Source organism: Diachasmimorpha longicaudata, chromosome 10 (genome assembly GCF_034640455.1).
Source record: "Diachasmimorpha longicaudata isolate KC_UGA_2023 chromosome 10, iyDiaLong2, whole genome shotgun sequence".
NCBI classification, from domain to species: Eukaryota; Metazoa; Arthropoda; class Insecta; order Hymenoptera; family Braconidae; genus Diachasmimorpha; species Diachasmimorpha longicaudata.
Genome location: NC_087234.1, coordinates 3796572 through 3823444, shown reverse-complemented (window position 1 = coordinate 3823444; position 26873 = coordinate 3796572). Strand labels below are relative to the sequence as shown.

The 26873-nt window shown below is 37.5% G+C and overlaps 1 protein-coding gene across 8 annotated transcripts in view; it reads right to left on the bottom strand.

The window, feature by feature from the left end:
* Window positions 1-26873, bottom strand: part of LOC135166537 (glutamate receptor ionotropic, kainate 2-like) — an 80676-nt gene that overhangs the window by 7605 nt on the left and 46198 nt on the right. For 6 of the 8 annotated variants that reach the window (XR_010299697.1, XM_064128854.1, XM_064128853.1 and 3 more), the window contains 9 exons: window positions 21226-21401; window positions 20840-20893; window positions 20568-20732; window positions 14891-15043; window positions 8926-9027; window positions 8423-8524; window positions 5867-6070; window positions 4516-4719; window positions 1481-1585 (listed from right to left, as the gene is read on the bottom strand). Coding sequence is in view for 7 of the 8 variants with exons in the window: in XM_064128854.1 (XP_063984924.1) it covers window positions 1481-1585; window positions 4516-4719; window positions 5867-6070; window positions 8423-8524; window positions 8926-9027; window positions 14891-15043; window positions 20568-20732; window positions 20840-20893; window positions 21226-21401 (1265 nt within the window). In the remaining variant the exon portion in view is untranslated. The remainder of the gene's footprint in view (window positions 1-1480; window positions 1586-4515; window positions 4720-5866; window positions 6071-8422; window positions 8525-8925; window positions 9028-14890; window positions 15044-20567; window positions 20733-20839; window positions 20894-21225; window positions 21402-26873) is intronic. The other 2 variants (XM_064128856.1, XM_064128857.1) reach the window with 2 other exon arrangements.

The window sequence follows — 26873 nt, the reverse complement described above, 5'->3', positions numbered from 1 at the left end:
AAAGCTATCAAATGAGTTTATGCCGGTGATTTGAGATATTTCTCGTAAACAACCTGTTTCTGAATAATATTTCTCTATTTTTTTTAATTATAAAAAAATTTGAAAGCCAGGAATAATGAAATTACCGGTGGAGCAACAAGGGTGCGCCGGGATTTTCATCCCTTTGAAGCTAGTAAATCCGGGGGAAAATTGAAACACAAAAAACTTTTTTCATTCTTTCGTATTCTGTTGTTCCTCGCAAACAAAAATTTAATATTAATATTATTCAGGGGAGGAAGGATCACAATGGGGAGCTTACGAATTCCCTCGATGATGTGGTGAAAAAAATTGATATTTTTCACAATCAACAAATTAGCAACTCTCCTCATTTAGCATCATATTTTATTTATCTAGACGCTAAAGTTTTAGTTTAAAAGCCATCAGAGCAGATAAACACCCGGAATTTTCGAGCTACTGTAATTTGTCGCCGGTGGAATGTCAAAGTGGGTGGAAAATTCAAAGTAGAGGGGAAAAGTACTTCTCTTTGGATAGTCAAACGAGCAATTCGCGTCATTAGTGGGGTAATGCCCCGGGGAATTTTTTCGCTGGACTTAATTCATAAGTAACTTGAGTATTTTTTTTAGATTTAAATTAATTTTCTCAGTGAGGAGGGAATACCAGAGAATGCGGATACCGTTCGCGACCTGCAGATTGTAGCGAAGTAATTAATTTAGCAGGAATGAACGAAGATTTATTAGCAAAAAATAAATAACTAAAAAATCCACGTGATTTTACAAGAACATTGATAATGACCCACCGGTACAGCATTTTGTACTAAAAAATTCTCTCTCTCTCTATCCGAATAAAAATACTTTCCTCTCTCAGTGTAATTAATTTTAAACTGATAAAATAATTCAAAGTCGTCGCCAGTCACATCATAATTTCACCAGCGAAGTGACCAGATCCTCGATAAACCAATGAACAAATTAAATTAAAAATACACTCAAATAATTTTCCTGTATCGGAAATTTAAAAATACCTGGACCAATTGTTCCCTAGGTCATGAATTCTCGAAAAAGCGGGCGGATGACACCCCCAGGTCGTCGAAAATAGTTCTCCCTCGAAAAAAAAAGAGAAATAGTCTTAAAAAAAGCTGGTAAAAAAGGTCGCCATAAAAGACGAGAGAGTCCTCGGTCACGAGAAATAAAAATATGATCCCTTAGCCTGGGCTTTGGCTGGGGCAATTTCCGATGGCGAGGTCAGAATTAAAGTGGAAGTTTATTTAGGGGAACCGGGCTCGTTTAAATGCGCACCGCTCACCCAGGACGAAGGTAATTGCGCGTTCGTAATGGCACCAGTGGCCCCTCCCGTACGATTAAGACAACTGGCAGAGCTTTTGGTATCCTCTGCTCTCAGTTTTTTTTTTCATTTTATTCTATTCTCTTGCACTCATTCAAACCTTTCTTTTGGTCCACTTTTGAGTTACTTATTTCGTACGTACCTTGAAGAGAATTGAGATACCCAGGTTCATGAAGGGCTTCGTAAAATCGATGACACTTTCACGGGCGTAATTTATCGTCATCGATCCAACTGCCAAATCTGCTTTCTGTAGATGAAAAAATTTCTTTTAGTTTATTTATTACTTCGATTATTTTGGTACTTTATGGACGGTTGATTCATCACGATTATCTGTTATTATTATTATGATTATTATTATTTTGTTAGACTACTGTTTGCTAATAGGAGTGAAGGAATTTAATGGATTTTTCTAAATATAAATTCAATAAACATGACAAATCTGGCTAATCTACATCTAGCTCTAAGCATTAGCAAAACGTGTACTGGAAATAGTAGTGTTGTTAAGATGTTTTAATTGCAGCCATAGACTTAATTAGGACTGTCTTAGATTAGAAGCTTTTTTACGCCAAAAAATGTGGCTTTGCGAGACTTTTTTATGATTCGTGGTGAGACTTGGAGACGATTCAGTCGCTTTTTAAGACAGCAGCACTACGACGAGACATTAAGCTCATTAAGACGTGGAATTATGAGACCTTTTTGGTGACTCATCTATTCTTTTGTGAATTATTATAGTTCTTATTAATTGAGAGAATTTCCTTTTCGATAGAATTTTTTTCGCTCTTCAAATCTCAATTTATTTCTCTAAATTTTCTAGATCACCAGAAGAATTTAATTCTATTGAATTTCCCCATTGCGTATTTTAATCAAATCGGCCATAAGTTAATGCAAAATCCTAAAGACTTCTAAATTTTGTTAACGAATTCATTAGGTTTTTCTATGAATTTTTTTATGCCCGTCCTCCTGCAAAGTAGGTCTACCCCATCAGTTTAAAAATCGGTTTAACTTTTTTTTGAAATGTTTCACCCGACGTCAAAAATATTTTTCCAAGTTTGTACGAGATTTTTCCACAAGGGTATGGCAGTTTAATCGCTTTCGTGCAGTATCCAGGAAGCCTCCGTGTGAAAATTAATGATGATCCAAGAAAATTAATGTAACCTGTGATGGAGCACCGGTGCCTATGATGCATCGTGTCCAACCCCGGGAAAAAAACAAATTAGATGAGTGAAAAAAAAAATAAAATAAATTTGAGAAAAATTCACGGTGAAAAAGGGGGTTGAAGTGATTTGTCACGCTTGCAAAATCCTTGCGAGTCCACATGAGAGATTGAAGGAGGGTGGAGAATAGCAAAAGGAATAATGGAAAAAAGCAAATGGAGGATGCCCAGCTGTAATTCACGATTTCCATAATGCCTGGCCAAGCATCACCGATAATCGTGCACTCGCCAACACTCCCTTTCACTCATCTCCTCTTCCATTTCAGATATTTTTTTGTCATTTCTTTTGTCGATAGTGTGAATGCTTCACACCTGATTTATTTTCTTCTTATTGTTGGGTTTTATCGGATGCAAATGTTTCAGTTAGTTGGAGGCAGTTTAATGTGGTAATCGCACATTTGTACCTGTGAATAAGACGTTGTTGGACGTGAAATTATATGAGATAATAGCACGTCTAGATATGATTGAGTCAGGAGGCAGAGGAGACTAAAATAATTTACCAAAACATCACATCCTCTGGTAATTTAATCACCGCCGTTGATATTTCTCTAACATCCCCTGTGCTTTTCTGAGCTTCTTAATATAATTTACCTATGAATTTATTTTATGAAGTCCTTGTATTGAGGATTGCATGGATGATAAAATAAGGGGGAAAAATAAATTGTTCCTCAATGTTTTGACTAAAAAAAAAAGAAAATAATCGGTTCAATATTTTCCAAATTCTTTCCCGAGATTGGAAGCCGATAGAATCAATCGATTCCCACAAAACAATCCCGATGGGATTTTACCAGAAGCTTTTTGTATCATTTTTTATTCCAATCTCCAAAAACGTATCCCATTGGAGTTTCCACTTCACATTTTTTTTGCTGTCGAAGCTTCGACCAATCCCGATGGATTATCGTTGAAATATCGTGTCTGTGCATGAAAGATATGGAATATCGTGTAATTTTTTTCTTATCATTTTTCCACAATTTTGTGAAAAAGAGATTTTTCTTTACTTCACAAAGATGTTTCAAGTGAAAATGAGGGAACATGGTGTCGGCAGCTTGAGAATGGAATCTCCGATGATCACTCTCTCCCTTTTTCATGCTCGAGATCTCCTTTATATCCTCACTTGACTCCAACAGGACTCCACCATTTTCCTCCCTCCTTCCTCTCCTAATTGCAACATCGCAGGTTGATTGCCAGATGAGAAATTATTTCCTCGATTTATATAGCGAAGTGCGAAGGACTCGTTACCACGAGTTATTCCAAAATTTTTCAACATTCCTCCATTTCTCGGTAATCTCCAAATCTCATTTTCAAGTTTCGTGATTTATCGCATTTTTTTTTCACTCTGGGCTTATGAATCGCGGGGAAATTAGCGAGTGCTCGGGGTACTCCAAACTTTGAAATATTCAACGGTATTTTTTTGTTGACGACTATTTGCATGATTGTGACGCATACACGTTAGAATGCCGAGTGTTGGGTTACGCAAAGTGCGAAACTCCATCGCACGATTTTCAGATTTCAATGGGGTGACATTATTTGCATTTTAAAATCGACTCACTGAGGTCTATCGAGGCAATTCAGTTGCTGAATTTTATTGGGTGAACGGAGGAGGCTCGACATGCAGAACTTTGGAATAAATAAGATTATATCGGGGGACAATGCAAATGGATGTGAATCAGCGTCAGAAAAATTGCCATTTCATTGAACTGTAGCCTCGAAAGAATAATAACATATTAATGCGACCCAGAAATTTTATGAGATAATGGAATGGAGCGACGGGTGTTCATATATTATTCCGTAAAATCCTGAATATTAACTAATAAAATTCAGTAAAATATCAGTAAACCCATAACGTCATAAGAATTTCCAAGTCTCCCGGAAATATCTCCAATAAAAATCCCATGAAACCAGAATTTCTCGAGTCACCTTCCACAATTGAATTTGAGATAATGTTTTACCATGCACAAACATACCTTATCCATCAACTGACGCACAATTCCGTTCCACTCGCCGGTCTCGTAATCGTAAACACCGTACTTGCCATCGGGTACTAGCTCAATTCTGTACGTGAATCCCACCATGCGCGCTATCTCTCTCAGTAGATCGATGCAGAATCCCTCGTACCGTTCATTACCACTGAAATTTCCCGAGTTCCTCAGCATAACGTATGGCTGTTCCTAAGAGAATCATAAAAAAGAATACTTCCAACAACTCGTATGCCCTCGTATCCATCAGAGCCACTGTAAATCCTCGTCAGTCTCATAATCTTTTACGATTTTTGTTACTCCTCGTATCGGATAACTCTTATTGCGAGTGATGAGAAAAAAAACAAATGTTCAACAGTGAGTTGACTCTAACGAATTAAAAAGTGACTTTTATTTACCCTTGAGTATTACGATTAAAAACTAACATCATCTACTGTGGCCTAGTGGTACCCCGAATACATGTGGCTAATTGATGCGAGTCTCCTAGGATTTTCTATGCGGCGTTCAATCAACGATCATTAACGTTGGTAGCAGCAGCAGAATATCGCCAAAACTAAATAGTCACACATGGGGGAAAAGCTCAAGTGATACTTTACTGCCTAACATCGATGTACACTCGGTAGACAAGAGCTTTTGTTAAGTACGTCTTTATTTGTCGGAAGAAATTCATGGCTCGAAAGTCACTTAACGCTGAATCCGGGGATTTTTTTTAGAAAAATTGTGGTGTTGCAGGAAGAACCAAAAAATATGAAAATTATTGAAAAGATGGAAAAGTTTTGCGATAGAAAAATTGTATTTTTGAGTTTGAAAAACATCACCCAAAACGTTTGGTAATTCTGGAATAAAAAAAGTTTCAGGGAATATTTGTCTCAATGAATTTGAATTTTTATGTGATGATAGAGAAATTTTCACGGTCAGGAACCGTTATTTTTCTCTCATTTCATGCAAAAATTGAAGTTCATTGTGTAATTTCTTATTGAAGAATTTAGCTGTAGAATTATCAAACATTTAAGTTCATTCCAGGGATTTTGCTCTAGAAAATTTTCTTGCCATGAGTTTGTTTGATACCAAGAGAGAAATATTGATTAAAAATTACAGAACTCACGTCTCGTTCCACGAGTACAAAATTTATTCGGAAAATTCAAGTGACGAAAGTGAAAATTCATATTTTTCTGGGGAATAATGAAGAGGAAACGTAATTTTTATTGCATATTTCCCTCTATGTACATCAGTAAAGCTGTACTTTTGAAAAATTCAGTTTTTAATCAGTGTATCTGGGGCTACGGGGGACGGAAAATAAAAAAAAACTGAAAAAATGAAAAAACAAACCAAATCATACATGTCGCATGAGTTCACGGACCATGCCATTCCACTCGCCCGTCTCAGGATCTTGTGCACCGTATTTACGATCAGGTACTAATTCCAGACGATAGGTGAAGCCTACCACTTGTGCCACTGCCTCGAGCAGATCCATACAAAAACCGTAAAATCGATCGTTACCGGTGTAGTTTATTCCGTGGTGCATCATCACGTACGGTCGCTCCTGTTTATCGACACAATTGTATATTCTTAATTCAATTGAATGAAATTCCTAAAAGATGACGATTGATTTTTCACATGGGAAAAGAAGAGAATATTTCTAAGACCAACTGCAATCGTCAAGGACACATTAATTCATCCCGATGATCTGAGGATTAATAAAATCATTGCGTAGAGCCCGGACAAATGGAATCTGCGTCGAAACGATTGGTCCACTTCGCGAATATTTTCTTGTGCATACGAAAAGGAAAGTCGAAAATAAAACTAGAGGATGGTACCAGAACCGATGCCTAAATTGTCAAATTTTTATATTTTATTCGGAATAATAATCAAAATTCTGGATCGGCAGGGGAAGTTTTACTGTAAATTCCAAAATTTTTGTAAAGAAACACGAGAAAAATTCTAGAGAAGGTCATAATTATGTCATAATTATGATTGTCGTAATTGAAGTATAATTATGTTACCCACAATTAAATTATAATTATGTTAGTCATAAATAAATTTCAGATATAAGTCAAGATGATTAGATACTTGAATGTTTAAAATTCAATCGAGTTTTCATTTCATTCAGAGAATTTTAAGTGTTCAAAAAATGTTTCTCAAAAATTAAAAAAATTCATAATCGTTTTTATTATACAGTGATCCGGTTAAATGTTGTTAGATTAACGACAGAGTTTTAATGGAAGTATAGATAGAGACGGAATTAATTCATTCAAGTCCAGAACATTATTCCCCCATCGATCGTGATAGGTTCGGGTAACCCTCTAAGATTCATTAATGGCCCCAGGTACGAAGGTAAACGAGGTTAATATGGACTATGGGTGTTATAATGTTTGAAATGTGGTAAATTCCCCAGTTTCTCATATGCAAAATCCCCTTCCTGTTCCGCCCCTCCCTTCCTTTAGCCAATGCCTAACGAAGTCGTTTGTTAATCCGAGGATTTGATTTCCCCCGAGCAAACTGCGAGGAAAATCGCGAGCAAATTAAATTTCGATAAATCAACGAGTTCTAAATCAAGTTGAAAATGTTTGTTTAGTTCAATTGCGTTATGTTAAGGCCCTCCCTTCTGGAAAATAATTGTCAGTCTTATTTAACTTTCGATATTTTAATGAATGAAGGGCCTTTGTCTTCCACAGGGAGAGAAAAGTACGAGACAAATTACCATTTTTCACAGCAAAGTGGGTTCAGACGATTTTTCCAGGGAAAATGTACCGCAAAAAATCGGACGATTCCGCGGGGAAAAATATTTGCCTTTGGGATATCTTTGGGAAATCCCTGGGAAAATCTTTTAACGACCAATTGTAAAGGTTCTCGTCGTTGAAAAGGATCGTTGAGTGAGTAGGTAACACTATCGCAATAGAAAAGTGTGGCATAAATCATCGATAACTCATTTCTATCCCGATATTCAATAAAAATAAATATATGATGATTAATTTTTTATTTTGATCAAAAAAATTTTATTCCGACGTATAATAAAATTTACGCGGGAAAAAATGCTGAATTCTTCTCTTCGTACGGCAGATGAAATATTCGTTCCAATTTTCCAAGAATTTAAAAACATGAGTACTTGGACAAAAAATTAAGCCCCGAGCTCATGAAATAAAATCCATAAATAAAAGTTGATATGAAGCGAGTCAAAGTGCAATACAGAATGTAAATTTTCCAACGGAATTCCACAAGCTCCATTGAGACACATTCGTTCCCCAACTCCAACATCCCAATGGAATCGTATAAACTATGAAGCACAGCACCAAAAGCACTCGAAATGTGCTCACGATGTCGTACCGAATAACCATTTACAGCGTCGTCTGTGTTGCAAATGCTCGTAAATCCGAAATACGCGTTTCCAGAAATATCCCGCCTATTCTTTTATCATTTTGCACTTCGACTAGAAGTCACTTGTACCTCTTCTACTCGCACTAGGATCGTTATGTTCTAGGGGACTCGACGAGGTGCTCGGTTTTTATTTGGATTTTTTTCTCATTCAAGTTTTTTTTTTTGCTAAAGCTGAATTGCAATTTTTATGGGTTCATGTGCGACCGTAATTACCTGTTTGAAAGGGAGGAAATTGAATTCTGTAGGAGAGGAGTGAAGTCATGAGGTGACTTGGTCATTCGAGTGATTCAAATTCTGCCGAATTTGTTAAATTATTTTTTTTGCGAATAGCAACTGTTAAATATTTTAATTGTTCACATATAATGTGGACGTTTAGACATATTTTTTCCATAAGAGAAATAACTGATCGATCAATTAATGAATTCCCCCGAGCTCTTCTACTCCTTCCTAGATAATTCATGAATTCCTAACGTTTAATGAATGTCTGGGGTAGGGGTTAGTGGTTTTTTTCATGTCGTACCAGAATTGTGATGACAATTAGGGTGACGTTGACAGTTCCAGGCTCGAAAAAAGCAGCGCCATCTGTGATGTTGACTCCGAGATCCGGCCTCCACTCGCCAACCTGCAATTTTCATTAGTATGTAAATTGAATTTTTAATTCTTGAATAAAAATTCATGAAACAAATTTATTATGTAGTACTGTTTTATTCTCGGTGGAACTTCTGTGCGAGGAGTCGGCTCACTTCGAGACGTGGGTGGATTAGTACTTGAGGGTGGCAAATCTTGTATTCAGACGACGAAGAAAAAAAATATACAATTCCGTTAATTAATTACGGGGCGGGTTACTCCAGGACAAAATCATTTTTGTGTGCTCGAGAAAAAAATTATAAAACTGGTATTTTTGAATTCTAATGATCCTCGTCCACTGGAAAATTCAGGAGAATCGATTTTTTCAGTCGAATCGAAAAAATCATATCGTTTCCCTTATCTCATCCTAAAACGCAAAAATCATTATTTACTCACTTTAACCAGTGAATGTTGCTTCAATTTGAGCAAGTCCAGTTTGAACTGAATCCTCCGGCCGTCCTTGAACTCGATGGGCCCAGATAATCCCTTCATCTCCACCTGCAACAGCATCAAAAATTTCTTTAAAACATGGCCTCCGAGAATAAAAGAAAAATTCCGATCAAAAAGTCGTTATCGCAAACTACTCTCAATACTCAGGATCGATTAACGAAAAGTGCAACTGGGTGAGACTCAACAGGGATGATCCCTCTTATATACTTTTTACCGGTGGGGGAGGGGCGGGGGGGGGGGGTGGAGGAATTGGAGAGAAGAGATTTTCAAAAAGGATTCCCTCGACATTTGAATGCACCGGAGGTGTTCGCCCTGTTTTTTCACAGGGAATGGAGAATTTTAAATCCGCATATTGAACTACAGGGTGGAAAAATGGAGAATGGAAATGGAAAAAATATTAGAGAATGGAAATTATGAAAGACGTTGAAGGGATAATGACACAATATGGGTGACATTTCGCTTCATAACTCTTTCGGAGCTGTTGACAATTTTCATTTCCATATGCATTTATTTATATTAAAACTTGTTGTTCAGGAATTATTAAAAGCTTTTTTATTATTAAAATCTGGTCAGCTGAAAGCATTGATGGATTGCAAAATTCAGTTCATAATTAATCAACGAGTAGGTTAATTAATGAATTAAAGTACATCCCCTCGGTGAAAATGGAACATTCGAATTTTTTTCTTCAAAAAATCCCCTTTTGAAAAATAGTGAATATTTTCTGTCAAAACCAGTTGTTAAATACGACGACAACTTTTTGTTATGATCTGCGAAATCAGTTCCTGAAGGAAATGTCGTGTTGGAAGTAAACTATTTTTTTTTCTCAAAAAAGACAAAGAATTGTGGAGTTGGGCCGATTAAATTAAAATTTTAATGCGAATAATTTCGCGTGGGGGAAAAAAGAGAACGGGCGTAGGTCGGAAAGTTTGGAAGTGTGTGATAAAGTGGAATGAACTCGAAATATAAAATCCTGGAATGATAGTCATGCAGCGACATCGTTGGTATAATTTGTTACGAGTGTCTTCCCCGCGTTAAATCCCGTCTCTCCCGGGTTACAAGCCTGTCATCCCACTCCATTATACTCGGGTATCTCTTTGGGACGCGCCTGGAATATGAGCCCCTCTTGACTCTCTCGGCAGGCTTAGGAGGACACTGAGTTGTCCTGTTTCTCGGATTTAACCGGAAACTTCCCCGTGACGGTATTTTTTTTTTCATATTTCATTTTTTTATTTTTCTATTTTTCACTTCTTTTCACACCCCGTGGCACGAGCCAGGGAATTTAATGTCAACCACATGCCACGCTACCTTATCCTTATTTATTTTATCATGGCCCATATTCGGTGCCTTTGGCTTGAATAATGAATTCTGTGGTTTTGTATTTGCTCTTCATTTTTTAACGTCAGATTTACGAAAGACTTTTTTTTTACGTAATACCCTCCTTCAACTTTCGTTCTATTCCTTAAAAATTCAGGTTTTATCAAAATGCTGCTAATTGTTTTTAATATAAAGAAAAAAAAAATATTGCCAGCACTTCATCAGGAGGATCATCAAGAAAAGGCACTCACGTGATCTCCACAACACGATTTTTCAGGGTTGAAACGGAAAGAACTGCGGAGTGAGGGGGTGAGCGTTTGGTGGATGATACCAGAAAGCCAAATTGAAACTTGGATTACAAGTAAGGTCATAAATTAGGGAGAAACTGGTTACTGTTCCACTTGAGGACAAAACTTGGTAGCTTTCGAAACTGGTTAGTGTGAGAGCCAAGCGAACGCTGTTGTCGTAGTACTGGTAAAATCCACTACCCCCTACCACCCCTCATCCCTCCACGTCGCTGCACCACTTAAACCCTCAGCCTTTATACCATATCAGACATTCACGTGCAGTAGTGTTAAGTTGGCTTGAGTAGGTAAACGGCCGGGGATCAGAAGTGGCTACAAACCTCATTCGTCGGGTAGAGTGAGCACGGTCAACCGCCCTTTTGCTCCCTCAACTCCTTCACCATTTTTTTTTTCCAAGTCTCCTTTGCTCTCGTGGCTTGATTTTCTAACACTGTAAATATTATCAACTAGGGTCGTCAAACAACAAAGGATCTGGGGAAAATAAGCTGCAGTGTCTCAATTACTTTTGACCTTTTTCCTTATTCTAATTTTTTACCCCCTGAACTCCATCAGAAACACTGATTCGGTAATTGAGACACTGAGACGAGGCGCGTGATTTTTCATTTGCTTTTTGCTTTGTAAATTTTGAATGTTTTCAGATAATCAACGAATGGTAAACCGGTGAAAAAATTATTAAGATTATTTAAACAAATTAAATTATTAATCTTTGAAATTTAATCGGATATTCTGGAACAATTTAATCAGTCTCAAAATTTAATGGCAATTGTTCACATAAATTATCTTAAATACGATAAATTCATTCGTTTAAACATTTTTCTGATTTTAATAAACATTTTTGACACCCCATTCTCCGCTTTCCGATTTTAACTTGGCTTATAGAGTTTCTCTGGATAAAAGCCAGTAAAAAAACTTGAACAAAGTAAAAAAATATTTTTCATGTTATGGAAAAATGTCCCCTCTCAAATGTAACTTATTTTCAACAACTGAGAGCCCACATATGCACAAGTTGCGAACAAAATTCAATACCCCATCTCTCGATGGTGCGAATCCCCGCTGTTATAAGCACAATCCAGCATCCGAGAGTTCGCATATAGATATCGTCACCATGGAGCCACTGATCATTGTCCTGTCCCTTCGAGCTGGGGCACCGACCATTGCATTTTCCATGGCAATTACTTCTCGTTTGGTTCAATTAAGCCAGAAGGCAGGGGACACAACATTTCGCCTGTTAGAGAGGCCAGTAAATTCGATACGGGTGGAGGGGGAATGGATTTCGAGATGATATCAGCAGTGGCGACTTTTCACCCAGTGTTATCATATTTTCAATAACTTTTTGGTTTCGATGAACCGCTGAAATGGCAACTTTTTTATCGAATAAAACAGTTTAAAATTTTTCCAGTCGTTGCGGCCTTTTTTTATCATTAAAATTATATCTGTGTTAATTAAAGTGTGAAATGATTTATATGGAATAGGATTTAGAAAAAAAAATTCTGTCAAAAACTGTGGAGCCCTTCAGGCTTTAATTTACTACCGAGTTGATGTTTATTGAGACGTACGATCTGATAAAACTTTAATGAAAAAAACAAAATGAGAAATTGGTGGAAATTGTGATATAAAGGAGCCATGAAATTGGTTCCCTGGCACAGCCCAAAATATAGTACATAATTAAATATTTAATAATTAAATATTTAATATTTATATTTAATTAACTAACTTTTTACTTAAAACTGTAGGGAGTCCAATGTGCCTTTATTGTGACGGTACGTGGGTGGGTTATCCAGGGTATGTTGGACTATTGAGTCACGGTGTGAAATGGTAGGGTAATGGGCCTTACGAATAAGGGAGAGTGAGATTTGGGACAGTCCTATTTTTATTTAATATATAATTATTATTTCTATCAACTGCAAGAGAATGCTATTCATTGATAAAATCCCTTACAAAATTATATGAAATTAAATTTTATATAATTTCATATCTCTAAATCGCATTTAATTTCAAGTGAAAAATCTTCGTCTGAATCAAATACGAGTTATTCAATTATAATAAATTATTTCTATGGATGTAGGCAGTCAAATTATACTCGCTAAAGCGACTAAATCCACTTGAATCTCGATAATCTCCTCCTCGTAACTCAGTTCCCTGTCTCTGTACCAATTTCACATATAGTGTATCAACATCAACACTTGTGTCCCCATTCATTGCAGTGAACATCCATTGGCACTTCTCGCTCTTTCTCCTCTCACTCCCGTCTACTTTCCATCTCAGTTTGCACTTGGTACTTCCACCTAAGTACATGGGGAACGATGTGCCCGAGTAATACGCATACACCAGTGGAGACATTCACCAGGTAACTCGACACGTTCTACATGATTTCCACATTCGATCAGCCCGTTACAAGTGCGATAGAATGCGTAGCAGTTGCTAGGCGGAAGTTGGGAATGGGTTATTGTAATTATTTCCGGGAAAATGATGACTCAGTCCTCATCAGCATCCCATTGCATGGGGTAATAATTTGTTCCTTATTCCGAAGAAAGTTGGGAAAATGTTGGAATTAATCGAAAGGAAAGTTCAGAAGTAAATTCTCTCATTTCTGTTTTTTCCATTTCCTAAATAATTTTCATATAATTTTAATTAAAAAATTTTTCTTTAGTGGTCAACACCTTTTTTCATTTCTGCATTTTTTTCAATATCTCATTTTAGTGGAGGGGAAGAACAGGTAAATTTTAAGAGAAAAACTTTAGTTTAATGACTTTGATCTTTTTTAGAATCACTTGAAACCTCAATATATTTTTATGTTTTTTTCCTCCATTCTGTGATATTGGAGTATCAAAAAAAATCAATTACCAGTTGTGGTGCTTCATTGATGGGAATGGGTCAACCAGCTCAATTTTTCCAAATTGTTGAATGGTCGAATAAAGGGGTTACAGTGTAATATTACACGTGTTAGTTTTTTGAACGAATAAAAGGGGAATGACACGCGAGTAAAGGGTAGAGTTGTTTGAAATGCACGAGTGGTGAGCAAAGTCACGACAAGAATAGACAAGATACATATGCACGGATGTGAGCATCTGGGGTGTACCTTAGAATTAGCATAATTATATTTTTCATGAGAACTGCAATGTTCAGAAACAAAATTAATCCAGCGAAAATCTGATTAAACGAAACTGGCAGACGTCTTTATCCAAAAAATTCCGAGTTAATTGAATTTTCTAAGGCCCTAATCTATCAATTTTTTAATTAAAGCAAACAAACAAATGTTTGCTTTTTTAGCTTTATTGGCTGAAACAAATCTTCGTGGTCATGCACGTCGTGTCCATTTTATTGCTTTTCCATGATGTATTCGACAGATTTTTTTTTCATTTTCAAAATGAATCAAAATTCCTGATGAAACATTCTCCATGGAAATTAATTACAACAGTTCGGTTTTTCGGCGTGCGATACATCATTTCGTAAGGTTGAGGATAGCTGTATTGGGGGATGGAAAAGGGTCACTCTACGGCAAGAGGATTGTACGACGTCACGAGACGAAATTTGTGGTCCCTGTCCATGACAGTTCTCGCGCCATTCATTATACGGTATTAAACAATTTATCTGGTACGAGGCTCAAGTGTTACCGTACAGCAGAGCTCCCAGTGAGCACTCGCGTTATGAAAATAATTGGAAATTTCTTAATCCCAAAAATAAAAAGGAGAACGAATAACAGATATGCACTGGACAGAATCTTTTGCTTAAAATAAAATGCCCTGCAGCAATTTCTTTCATTTGAGATTGAGTTTTCATTGGAAACTGTGAGTTAAGTATTAATTTAGTGATTTTTGTTCACCAAAAAATGCCATTCAATTAATGAGGATTTTTATTGTGTTCAGATGATTTTACAGTGAACTGTCAGATAAAAAAATTTTAAGTTCCGAAATTCTCATTCTTTTTCTTCATAAAGTCAAGCATTCAATCAACAATGCTAATTAGTATCCAAATCCGTGGCGATGAAATCTCAAATGAAAAAAAATCATAATTTACGGGAATAGATCGATTTCTCCCCGACTCCCAGAAGTTTCCAATAAATTCTTCGCTGCACCAAATGCCCGTGATATTGTACATTTTGGATTCCCGCCAAATCTCTCAACTGTAATTCACCCTTACAACTAAAATCCCGGGGTATACGTTCATCCCGAATGCTCCATTCAGAGCCCCAGGCTCTTATACCACTGGCCCACATAAAAATCGACAATTTTTTCTCTTTGTCGTATCCCATCTATCGAATTCCCCGATGAAGAATTCAATTGAAAACTCACCGAGTTGATGTAGTTGATGAGAGATAGGCCACCGTCCCAGGGATGCTCTGCCTCGCAGGAGAGATTCACCGGTCTCAGGGTGTGTGACTGCTCCAGGGTGCGCAGACCAACGGCAAATACTTGTACGCTGTCATATATCAGAGCGGGTTCGGCCTGGAAAATTCACAAAAAGTGTGAATGAATTTTCAGGTAAACAACGTCATTAAAAGTTCAAATATCAACATGAGAAATTCGAGGGAAATGAACAACATCGTTAAAATTTCATGGACTGATTCACATGAAATTGAGTATCGATTTACTTCCAATTATTTTTCTGATATCAATATCTGCCAGAATACGAGTATTTCGAGGAGCATTGCCAATTATCACAGGTGTGCTAAAGTTGTCTGGGATTTCGGGAAATAATTGATTATTATGAATTCACGTATTACTGTGCTCCATTTTTTATTTATTTATTCAAAGGCACGTCGGCACGAAGAGGAAAGTACGAGAACAATTATCGTGCTCACGCGGTAAAGCAAATGCAGATTTCATAGTTAGAAAGAGTAAAAAAAAATGTTGAGCCAGTTCTTTTTCTGGAAAACACAGTAAAAAAAAATTGTTGCTGCAAAAAAATTATAGCACGAGATGGAAACTTGGTTAAAAAATCCCAGATGATTGTCTGAATCCTCAGGAAAAATTTTGCATCCAACAGAAATTCCTCATCGTACGAACATTACAAATAAATTAGGATACGTCGTGTGATTGACCTTGGACCTTGGATCGAGTATTTCAAAAAATATCTGGAGGTCTAACCACATGAAAAGCCCGATAACACTACAAATACACGACTATCCCGATGAATCTATTTATCATCACAATTTATAACATCCCATAAAAAACTTTTCCTCGAATTTTCCCAATTCAAGACCCAAACCCCATAAAAGAATAAATTTTTCAGTTATTATCCTTCTGATAAAGCCCACAAATAATGAAAACCGACAGGCTCAGCACTGGACAGTCTCCAACGACTCCAAGAAAATAAACTTTTGACAAAGGCATATCCTTTCTGTTTCCCGTAAACTTCCGTCCGCTTGTAACCGTCAGGAAGCTTCCTTGCCCCTTACCCTCCAAAAAATTCACGATCTCAGCTGCATTAATACCCCCCACCCCCTCACAATCTCATTCCGTCTGTCTTACTTTGCCCCATTGGAGCAAAACACAGACCTAAACTGCTTCACAGTAGTTTTTCATTCCATCCTTTCCTTACCACCCTCGGTACTCCATTAAAACAATTCTTCATCTCACAAGTCTCATAACTCACCCCTTTGTCTTTTCCACCCCAGAACCCCCCCCCCCTTCCCCCTTCTTACCCGAGTAACCATTGCTCAAAGATTTCAGGAATAAGAGTTATATTCACCATGAACTTTTCCCATTTGGGGACAGTTAACTGAGGTAAAGATTTTGGAATCGATGATGCCAAAGCCCTGGAATTTTTCAGGAATCAAGGAAGACATGAAAATGAATTGAGGAGTTGTAGTGAACCTGTAATTACATCGGATGTGGAGTTCTGTTTGCAGTGCTTGTGGAAAGGGATAACACGAAACTTGGTGATAACAGTGGAATGTGGAATTCGTATGCAGCTGTCCATCACCATCATCAGGTCTTTCCTGTTTACCATTGAAGTTATAACGAACACCCCGAATCCACCCCCAGGTTAATTTCAAACACTGTTCACGAAGATATGTGATCAAACAGTGGAGGGTCTTGTTGATTAACTTGGGGCTTTTGCCGGGGCTGTTTGAAGGGTTAATTTGTGTCATCAAAGCTAAAATTTTGGTAATTTGTTAGATTGAAGATGGGGAGGAGTTTGATGTTAGAAAAGAAATAGAAATTCCTAGAGGAAGTTGTTATTGGTTTGTCTGAGAAGTAGATCTTGGGGTAATAATTGGCATTGGAGGGTCATCAGAAATGATTTGACATTTCAAAGTAGTAGATGACATTAAGACGATAATTAGTCAGTCCATTTTTTCCGGTAATGAGAACATGAATATTTGATAAATAATCTTATGGAATTGAAATTTCAGGATAACCTCGTATTATTTCCATGGAATAATTGATAATCATTATCTTGTCATTGATAATTTCATTAGCTTGAAAATATCAGCTAAAATTTCATTGACAATGTCGCATAATAAAAATTGTCAATACTCTGATGTTGTCGCTGACTTCAACTGACTAATTGAAATTCTAATTGGCATCTAATTAGCGTCGAATGTTATTTCTCATTACTCCAGAAACACGGCTCCTCGCCATATTTTATTTCACATTAACCAGTGAGAAAGTCATTCTTTCCGCCTCCTATGAGGCCCCATGTCGTTTGCGAATTCATTTCAGGTTTGATAAAAAAAAACTGCGAGAGAAACGGGAGCTCGTGCAGATGTGGAAGATAGTGAGCACTTGGCAGCAAACGAATGAAGGAGTGGAAACGGTTTGTCAAGTTTAGGAGATGCTGTTTAAATTGGCGGGGAAAAAAACATTAACCAGAGGGTGTTGGAACTTTGTTGTAGAATTAACCAGTATTTCTGATCGCACGTGGAGAACTTTCAATACTTTAGAGGAGTTTCGAAGCCAGAAGTTGAAACAAGATCGAGATGTTTAGTTCGGTTGGAACGAATCTAAAGAAAAGTCAAAGGGGAGACGTGTCGATCAAGTATTTGTTCTTGTTATTTTTGTTGTAATAATTAACGCTGTGACACGTGTCCATAAGCGAAGTAATTCCGGCAAAAATAATTATTCTGAGAATTTAATATTTCTGTCGGCTGATTTAAACTTTTGTTTTTTAAAGAAATGTTTAAATCCAATTTTAATTGAAATCGAAAGTCCAAATTCGGTCAAATTCAAGACTCCACAAATTAAGGATCGGAAACCAAGAGTCATGACATTGTATTAATATTAATATTAATTCATGACATTCCAAATTATACGAATTTGAGGGTACAAATGTCACAAAAAAGGTAGCCTATTAATAGCCTATTAATGTCTGTCTAATAGATCATACAGTATTAGTCCCTCAAGTTCTAGTCAACTTCTCCCATGGAGAACGTCATTCACTCTCTATCTTCGAAATATCACCCGTCACTTTTTCATATTTTCCCTATTAACTTCCTTACATCACTCGAGATAAAGAATTAGCATTTAGAGTGAATTGCGAAGGTAGGCGAAATATATGGTGATAAAATGCAGTTCGAGTCTTGACATCGATTGAATATCAATATCCAGTTGCGTACGGAATAAATCCAACGGAACAAATTCACTGCCCCTCCCCCTCCCAACACCATACGCATCAGTCAGACTAATTCAACTACGTAATGGTACCCTGGGTAACTATTAGACCGGAAAATAACTATTTAGAATATTTTAAAAAATGCTATCACGGTGAAAAAGTACGGGCAGAGATATTATTGATGTAATAACATGGCAATGGAATGAGGATAAAGCCTGTCAAGTTTGATTGGTTAAATCACTGGGTTGGAGATGCAGACCAGTGGTTTTGGAGCCCTAGTGGCATCAGTTGTGTGATGCATTTTCATTCACGAGGGAGTGAAAAGTTCCGTTGAATTTTCCCATGACGAACAATCACAAAATGGTCCGTTGACCGAGTGACATTCAAATCGTTACCAATGCACCAAACGTTCACCAACAATTCGAGGCCTCCCTTACTGCACCCCGTTCACCACATTTTCCCCTATAAGTCGTAACACCTGATATCCCTAGACATGAGAAAATAAAACAATAAAAGTCTGTGCGAGTGCGAGATAGTCTGATTTACAGCACAAATGTCCAGGGGTTATCCCACACCCACTTTAGTTTCAAGGAAATTCGGTGATTAATAGCCAGTTGAGACTCCAAAGTACATGCGCAGCCAGCTTTTATGATTTGAATAAAAAAGTTTTCTTTAATTTGGAGAGAGCCCGAGCCATTAGCATAATGGGGTGATGATAGTGTGTGAGAAACTGGAAAATTATTGGGTATTAATTAGTGATTATTTTAAGTTGTTGAAATACGATTGTGGAAAATAAACGAGGAGACAAAATTAATGTCACTGATGGATTGCGATAATGATACTCCCGAGTGTAAGTTATTTTATTTAATTTAATTTGACAAATTGATTTATTGTTACGTTAAAATGATGAACAAAAAAATGATAAGAAGAGCAGTAAAAACAAGGCAAAAATTAACAAAGCGAAATGATTATCCCTTCGCCTGTCAGTAGTAAAGGTCCATATCCAACCAGACATTTTCATTTACCTCCATTTTTTCAATTGACCTCATTGATTATTTTCCTAACTCTCATTTAACCTCAGCGATTGGTCTCCCCTCTTCGTCACTTATATTGTCCATCGACAAAGTTATTGAATGACTTCTGAATGCAGAACGAAGTGCAAAATAACGGGGAGAAAAATGCAATGGGATCAGTATGCGTCTGGAGTATTCTCCTTTAGTTGTAACAAGCTACTCCTTTTTTCACGACGCCCTCCGTTCCCCTCCCTCTCCCTTCCCACCCCCTTTACCCCGTAGAAAATAGAAACTTCATATTCCTTTCTTATTCGTTGGTGTCAATCGTGCATGCTCTTCCGTCCCGCTTGGCATTCCCTGTATTTCTGCACTGCGGAGAGCTTCCGGGATAGTATCCATGCATCCAGTGCACTCATACCATCATCGTGTGCCCATGAGACTTCCACTGATATTTTTTTTTTCTCTCGTCTCGATTTTTTATTTTTCATTTTTTTTTCTGTTCAGTTTAACCAGCTAGTTTTTCCAGTGTTCTCGCTGATTGTGGTCGCACTTTTTCTTCCGCTCAACCCCTCCCTACCACCCCCCTCTTCATCCCCCCCCCCCCTTGCCACCATCCCTCGGGCAAACTCGGTCGTTTAGCTTGGGCAAAAATAGAATGAGAAAAATATAAATAAGAGAATGAAACACTGAATGCTCTATTGAATGTGCGATTTCTTTCATTTTCATTTCTATTTTTAACCCCGGGCCAATGGCAGAATTGGTTGAATCAACGTAAAGTTGGATAAACAATCAGATAAAATAAATAGTTTGATGTATTAGTCTATGAGAGACTAGAGATTGGAGGAATTATTTTATTTAATAGGGAAGTACTGAACGTGAATGAGTGGAAAATCTTTTGGAGGATTTTCCAAGTGACGAAAAAAATTCTTTGGCAGATCTTCTGGAGATAGAATTTTTTTTTTCGTTGATTGTTTAATCGAAGGATAATTAAATAGTTAATTTTGTGGCTGGATGTATTTTTTAATGACGCTTTATCATGAAATAGAATGCAACGTGATTAATTCGGACCGAATCGTGATTCATGAGGACAAATGAATGGTCCTACTTGGAGTACTTGAGGATAATCATTATGATTCATTGAAGTAAATTAAAATTTTGAAACTATTGACAATTATTTTAACATACGAATTAATGGAATCAGCCCCGACAACTTGAACTTGTGACTGACTAAACTCTCGTAGTCGTGCAATCCGGGCGAATGAAGTTCTCTGAGAATCGAATAATTAATGCAGAGTAAATTAATGCAATTTACCTCATCCTAGTAGACAAATGCAAACACGTATACGAGCATTACGATGAACAGTATAATCTCATGAAAAGGTTTAACGTCTCGTCTCACCTGAATAACACGTGATTTATTGAGCACAGTGTTTCCGGCTGGCTGGAAGCGCTCCATGTCTCTCAGTATTCCCCTGACTCCAATGTCGTCAGCGTCGACTAATCGAAAGGCAGTGATGTTGACAAAATTGTACTTGAAATCCTCGAGATCGAACGTTTCAATATCCTGGAAGCAGAAGGAATAAATTGGAATTCAATGGATTTTTCAACAATACTCAACGGTTGTGCCATTTATTTCCACTCAGGATTGTTAACTCTCTCTCGGGTACTTACAAAAGTTGTGAAGAGGTAGTGGTACTTGTAATCGTTCATTTGCATTTGAATTATCTGAAAATCACAATGAAAAAAAAATCAATAAATTAAATAATTGAAATTTGGAAAAAAAATCGTGATTTAATTAAATTATTGGCTTGATAAGGTTTGGGACATTTTTTCCCCAATAGGAAAACTACAAAAATCACCAGACTCTTTTCTAAACATATAACTAAACCAAAATTGTCCAATGAATCTCCAAATAATTTTTGAATTATTCTTTCCCGAATAATTTTAAAATAAAATAACCAGTACTCCCATTTCGAAATTAAATAAGGACAATCCACGAGGTCATACGCATTAGCACTCACTACAACATATAATTAACAATAATATCATCAACAAACCATTCGTAAAAAATGCTGCATGTGTTCAGGTTTAGTGTCAACAATAAAATTTCTAATCTCTTTACTCTTGATATCACTCAGAACGCGTCCATACGAATCCGGATCAGTTTGTCTCAGATGTACCTCGAGATCCGGTGACTTCGGTGTCTTCACCAAGTTCCTGAGCTTCAGCAGACCTGTAACCATAAAAAATAAGCGGAAATAAAAAAAAAAAACAGAATAACGAGAGGAGGCAGTTTACCTTCGGGCCGTCTCTCGCTTACATCGTCGGGTCGTGAAAAAAAAAAGTTTTTATGGTCGTAGTTCGTCTCGTGCAACAGTAGTTACGCAGGGGAGGGGCAGAGGGGGGCTGCAGTGGGGGTAGTGGAAGGATCGTTAAATGGAAAAGGAAACCTGTGAACGACACCGATGAAATCGATACTACGTAGGTGGCTGACTGAGTAATCAAGGTATCATCGCGACTTGTGGGTCTTCCTCTCTTCGATCTCTTGACTTCAATTCTTCGCAGACGTGTGGAGGTCTCTTCCGGTGTGACCCCTTGGCCCACCGGCCAATGGGAGAGACGAGACCTCCAAGGGATTCACGACAACGAATTCAGTATATTCGATATCGATGCGGAGGCAAAGGTGCACAATAGCCAACTGCTTTATTGTTTTTTTTTTCGACTTTAGTGTGATCGAAATCGGCCGAAGTCGGAGTCTCCATTGGCACTTCTGCAGGTACTGTTAATCGGTGTCCAGCAGAGTTACCCCATGGGGAATTGAAGTACCGGTGGATTTAAGTTTTGCGGAAGTTCGATTACTGCTGTTGGAGGTTGGGCAGGTTATTGTCTGGGGAGTAACAGCATTTGCCTCATATTGTAATGGAGTCGGAGAGAGAAAAGGAGAGGATATCAGCGGAATCAATTTCTCGGGGAGAGAAATTCTTTAGAATAAGTTTAGTAACGAAGGGAAAATTTTTAATAGAAAAATTATTAATTCGTTGGGATGGATTTTTTTGTGACGAGAAATTGAAAAAACATTAGAAGGGGAAAGTCGGAAAATTCAAGGGTTCGGGAGTAGAAAATTTTCCGAGGTGTCAATGTTTTGGGAAATTTCGTAAAAAATCGTGGGAGGAAATTGAGGAGTTTTTGGAAATATCAGAAATTGTGTTGGGCAGTCGGAGAATTTTCCCGCTGTTCGTATTAGATTTTCTTTTCTTTCCTTCCTCGCACGTCTACGGAAGTTCCCGGGATAATTTTCCGATACTGTCACTCTCCGTCTCTTTAAAAATATATTTACAATATTCCCAGTTCCACGGTTTCACCAAAGACTTTTAGGATCAGTAAAGAATCCTCGTTTCTCCTCTTAATGAACCGAAATATTATTGAAATACCTGAAATTCCCGTAATTTCCCGCAATTATCCCACCTCCCAAATTTCTTTCCTCAAAAACTTCCCAAAGACTTGAAATCCGAGTGCAACAGTTAATACATCACTCGTAATGACAAAACAAATACGTCATCAGTATGAATTCCCGAGAATGTGAATTTCTCCCTCGACATTTGCCACTAGAAAATGTCCCCAGAGAAATTATCCACCTTCCGGATTGTGGGCGACCGACTTTACTATTTTTTTTTCCACCTTTTCATTCTGCCCTTCTTGTCCTCGTTTCTACGGAGCAAACAGACGATTCAGCCAATTATATCAGAGGTCCTTCTTAGCCCAGAAATCCTTGCACAGCTGGATTTATCGGATTTTCCCCCGATACCTTTACTTTTATTTATCGTGCCTCAGTTGCCGGATTCGACAGCATTTCCTTCACTTTTCTAAATTTCTCCCTGCAATCGCTGAATGCCGATAGCATGGAGAAATATAATTGGACGATACGTCAAACCCGGAGGGGAAAGGGAAGAAGTTATTATTTCCTGTCTATTCATTTCAATGGAGTGCAAGTTGTCGATGCTGAGTGTCACATTGTGTATCTGGAAATTGACGAATAGAGCGATTCGATAGTGCGATGCAATGAGCTGGAAAACTGGTGCGATGATGCATCGATTGATGGAATTAGTGTGTACTTTAGGAGATTGACAAATACATGAGCCTATAAATCGATTTGCGAGTAGAAACCAACGGCAATCCTCTAATTACCAATTACTCGATTGCAGTGGATATGGGTTTTACGTCTCATTGGGAATGAGTTGGTTACGGTTTATTCACTGGTGGGGTCTTTGGAGGATTTTCGTGATTTACATTATTAAATAAATGATCGGCAGTAGAACAAAATACTTCTGGAGATGAATTTATTTTTTTCAGCTGGACAAACTCTTTCCAGTGAATTGATAATTTCTTGGCACGAGAAAATTGTATTTTTGTGGCAGTTGAAAAAATTATTCAGAATTACAATAAAATTTGGATTTGACCAATAGTCGACAATTAATTATCAAAGTGATATGGAATAAGGTTCACGAGGGTAAAAGAGTGACAGTTTAACGACATTGAGATGGAATTCCTCTGGCTATTGGACTTTTCCAAAATATCTTCATAGGAATTTCCTGATTTCCAGTAATTTCTAGGGAATTATTGAACCCATATTCATTCCCATTCGAAAATGAAATTGATCTCTCACCACCGAGAATTCAGATATCACATTTCGAGAAATTTTTATCAGTCCAGCTATCGCTTAAGTTCCAAAGAATTTCCAGTAGTTCATCCCCAAGACTTGATCCACTCGAATCGTCGACAATGAACGATAATGGAGGGCAGGAAAACTCATTGGTAATTCCTGGGGCATAAGTACAACCTATAAAAAGATGTAGGGGATGGTCTGGAGGTCATGTGACCGGGGGAAAAAAAAGCCTCATAAAGACGGCAGTACTGGGACTCGGGTATCGGCCACACGTTCCCACCGAAGAATTCGGCAGTAATATCGGTGAGGGCCTCTCCTCTCCACCACAATAACTGAATATCAGTCGTGCGTGGCACGAGTACGGGGGATGAAGAAGTTTATAGTTGTGGGAGGAAAACTGCTCCACAGATCCCATCCGATGCCCTCAATGGAATGCATTATAAATTCAATTCACTCTTCGTCCCATTGCCAACGACATATACGTTATGTTGTGGGACAGTACACGACTGGATATCGAATACAGATGCACTTGGATTTCAATCAATATATTTAATGATGTCCCTCATCCGTGAATTAGAGGGAGAATTATTTTGTTTATTTATTTTATATTGAAGTTGTTTTTATGGAATGTTTATTTCACGAAGAATTTTGTGGTTTTCGATTCCTGCGGTTTAATTAGCTGCACTGACAGAGCTAATTAGTTATTGTTGCTAGTTATGATAATTGTAGCAACTGCGAAAGTTTAAAATAACAGAGATACTGTAGACAAAATTATAGACAACGCAGATAAATTTATTTATTCAGATGATATGAGGGATGATAAGATTATATCAGAGATATGATATGATAAGATCATATCAGGGATCGTCTTTTCAACAGTTATTATAAATAAATAGATTTTGGCTGCAGCTGGGGTAGAAAAATTATGTTTGTAGATCGTTAACGACTGTATATTTGATAAATCGTGTTTGACATGACTTTCTCTATTCACATCAGCCAATTGTTAACTACTAACGAATATTCATTTGCTCATATTCAACTCTGCCATTCGTTAAAAACTAATGAATTTCGTTGTGAATAAAAAAAACGCTCCGTCAGAGTGCGATGCAATTGTTGGGATGAGTTCATTAATTTAAAAGATAGGTCACGAGTAAAAAAATTAATGAAATGTTGTATCAGATTCGTAGGCGTATCTTTTCTCTTGTCATAAAAAAAATAAAGACCGTTTCCCCTCGCGAATGCTCTTAAATATTCTCATTGAAACCACGAAAAGGGAGTTTTTTTTTATGAAATCTCCCGCAATAAGACGTTCATCCTCATGAATAATATCCAATCTGAGATACTTTTTTCTACTTTCTTAAAATAAAGATCCAAATTACGTTTCTCCGAGCATCCGAATTGAGGAGATCAATCTCTGAATTATTTATGAAACAATCTCTCGCAGGGAAAAAAAATGAAAAAAAAGGGAAAAGAATGACGAAAATAATTCTCCTCTTCTCTTGGGAATCGGGAAAATCGGATTTGGGTGGTGAAAATACATATGCGCTCGGTGGTGGTGGCGGTGTGCGGATGGGGGAGGTCGGCGGAGGGAGGAAAGGGATGGAGTAAGACCTCGAGGATTCAGCAACCGAGCAAATACCCACGGGGACGCTGCCGTGCGTACATACCTGGCTGCTGGATACTCGTGAAACTTGCCGAGAGGATCAAATAAATAAATCGAATCATCCGTGCGACCATAGTGCACACAGTATCTCCTATTCTGCCCCGAATTTTTTTTCTCTCAATATTTGCAGAGACGACACGGCAAACGCTATTTCGTCACACTTGACTAATAAATTTTTGTGATTTTTACGGCAGTTAAAAAGTTGGTTTAGGGTGCACGTGTGGTGTACAGGAGGGCCATGAAATTTGGGGTAACAAGCGCCGGTAAAGGAGACACGCGAGAAGTTTCTTTCGACAAAAAAAAATTTCTCCTGGAACTAATTTAGTTTTGGTCCACTTTCATGAATAATATCGAAGTTTCTTCTTTGAATTATCGTTTACTCGATGAAAATTACAAGTGAATTACGGACGAATTTTCAAGCGAAAATAAATGTTCCCGGAAATTGCGTTTGGATTCCTTTGAATTCTCAGGGAATAACTTCAACGTTGGAAATGAAATAAAATAAAAATTCTGAAGATATTCCCTTGAAATTCAGTGAAATCGATAATTCAAGGAGTTCATTAATTTCTTACCAATGTGGAGTGAAGCAAAAGAAGAGTTAATTAGCAGTCGTACAGCAGAATTCTCGAAGCGTTAGAAAAATGAGAGTAAAAAAATTCTTCTGAGAAAAAATTCACGAGAATGATTTTTCTTTGGACTCGTATTAGAGCTTTTTACACTCCATTTCTTGGAGGGATTGTCCTTCAAACAGCAGACTTAAGAAGAAATCTGGAGAGATGGCCATTGCGTCCAGCGAAGAAGGCGGTATTCAACTGGAGGGACAAAAAGACAGTGGAGAAAGAACAGCGAGGGATTCCAGTAGATCGTGTCGAGACTGGAGAACAAGTCGGACAAGTCTCGGTTGGTGTACGCAGGATATTCCCCGTTGGAAGGACTTCGTGAACCGAGAAATACGCGATTCGCGCTAGAGACCTCGTAAATTTGGAATGAATGAGGGGGTGGTAAGGGAGGTAGTTCCGTGGTTGGGCGGACGTTTTAATCGACGTGTACGTGATTCCCTTCGTATCCTTCTACGATGGAAATTCACTTTCCGAAATGAAACTATCAACATGCAGACGATCTTCCAATATTTTTCCAAAAACTACAGCGAAACTTTAATTAAATGATCGTCCACTTCCACAAGAGTTTCGCCCAATGGAAATGGTACGAGAATTTAAACCGGGAATTTAAAATCAGCCCATAAACCTTATTTATTGATTTTAACAACTGGAATTTAATTAATCCCATTAATTTCCAAACGAAAATAAAATGATGCAATTGAATGCCCTTATCTACAGTTCAATTTGGCATTAAAATATCTCATTAGAAAGAAATAAATC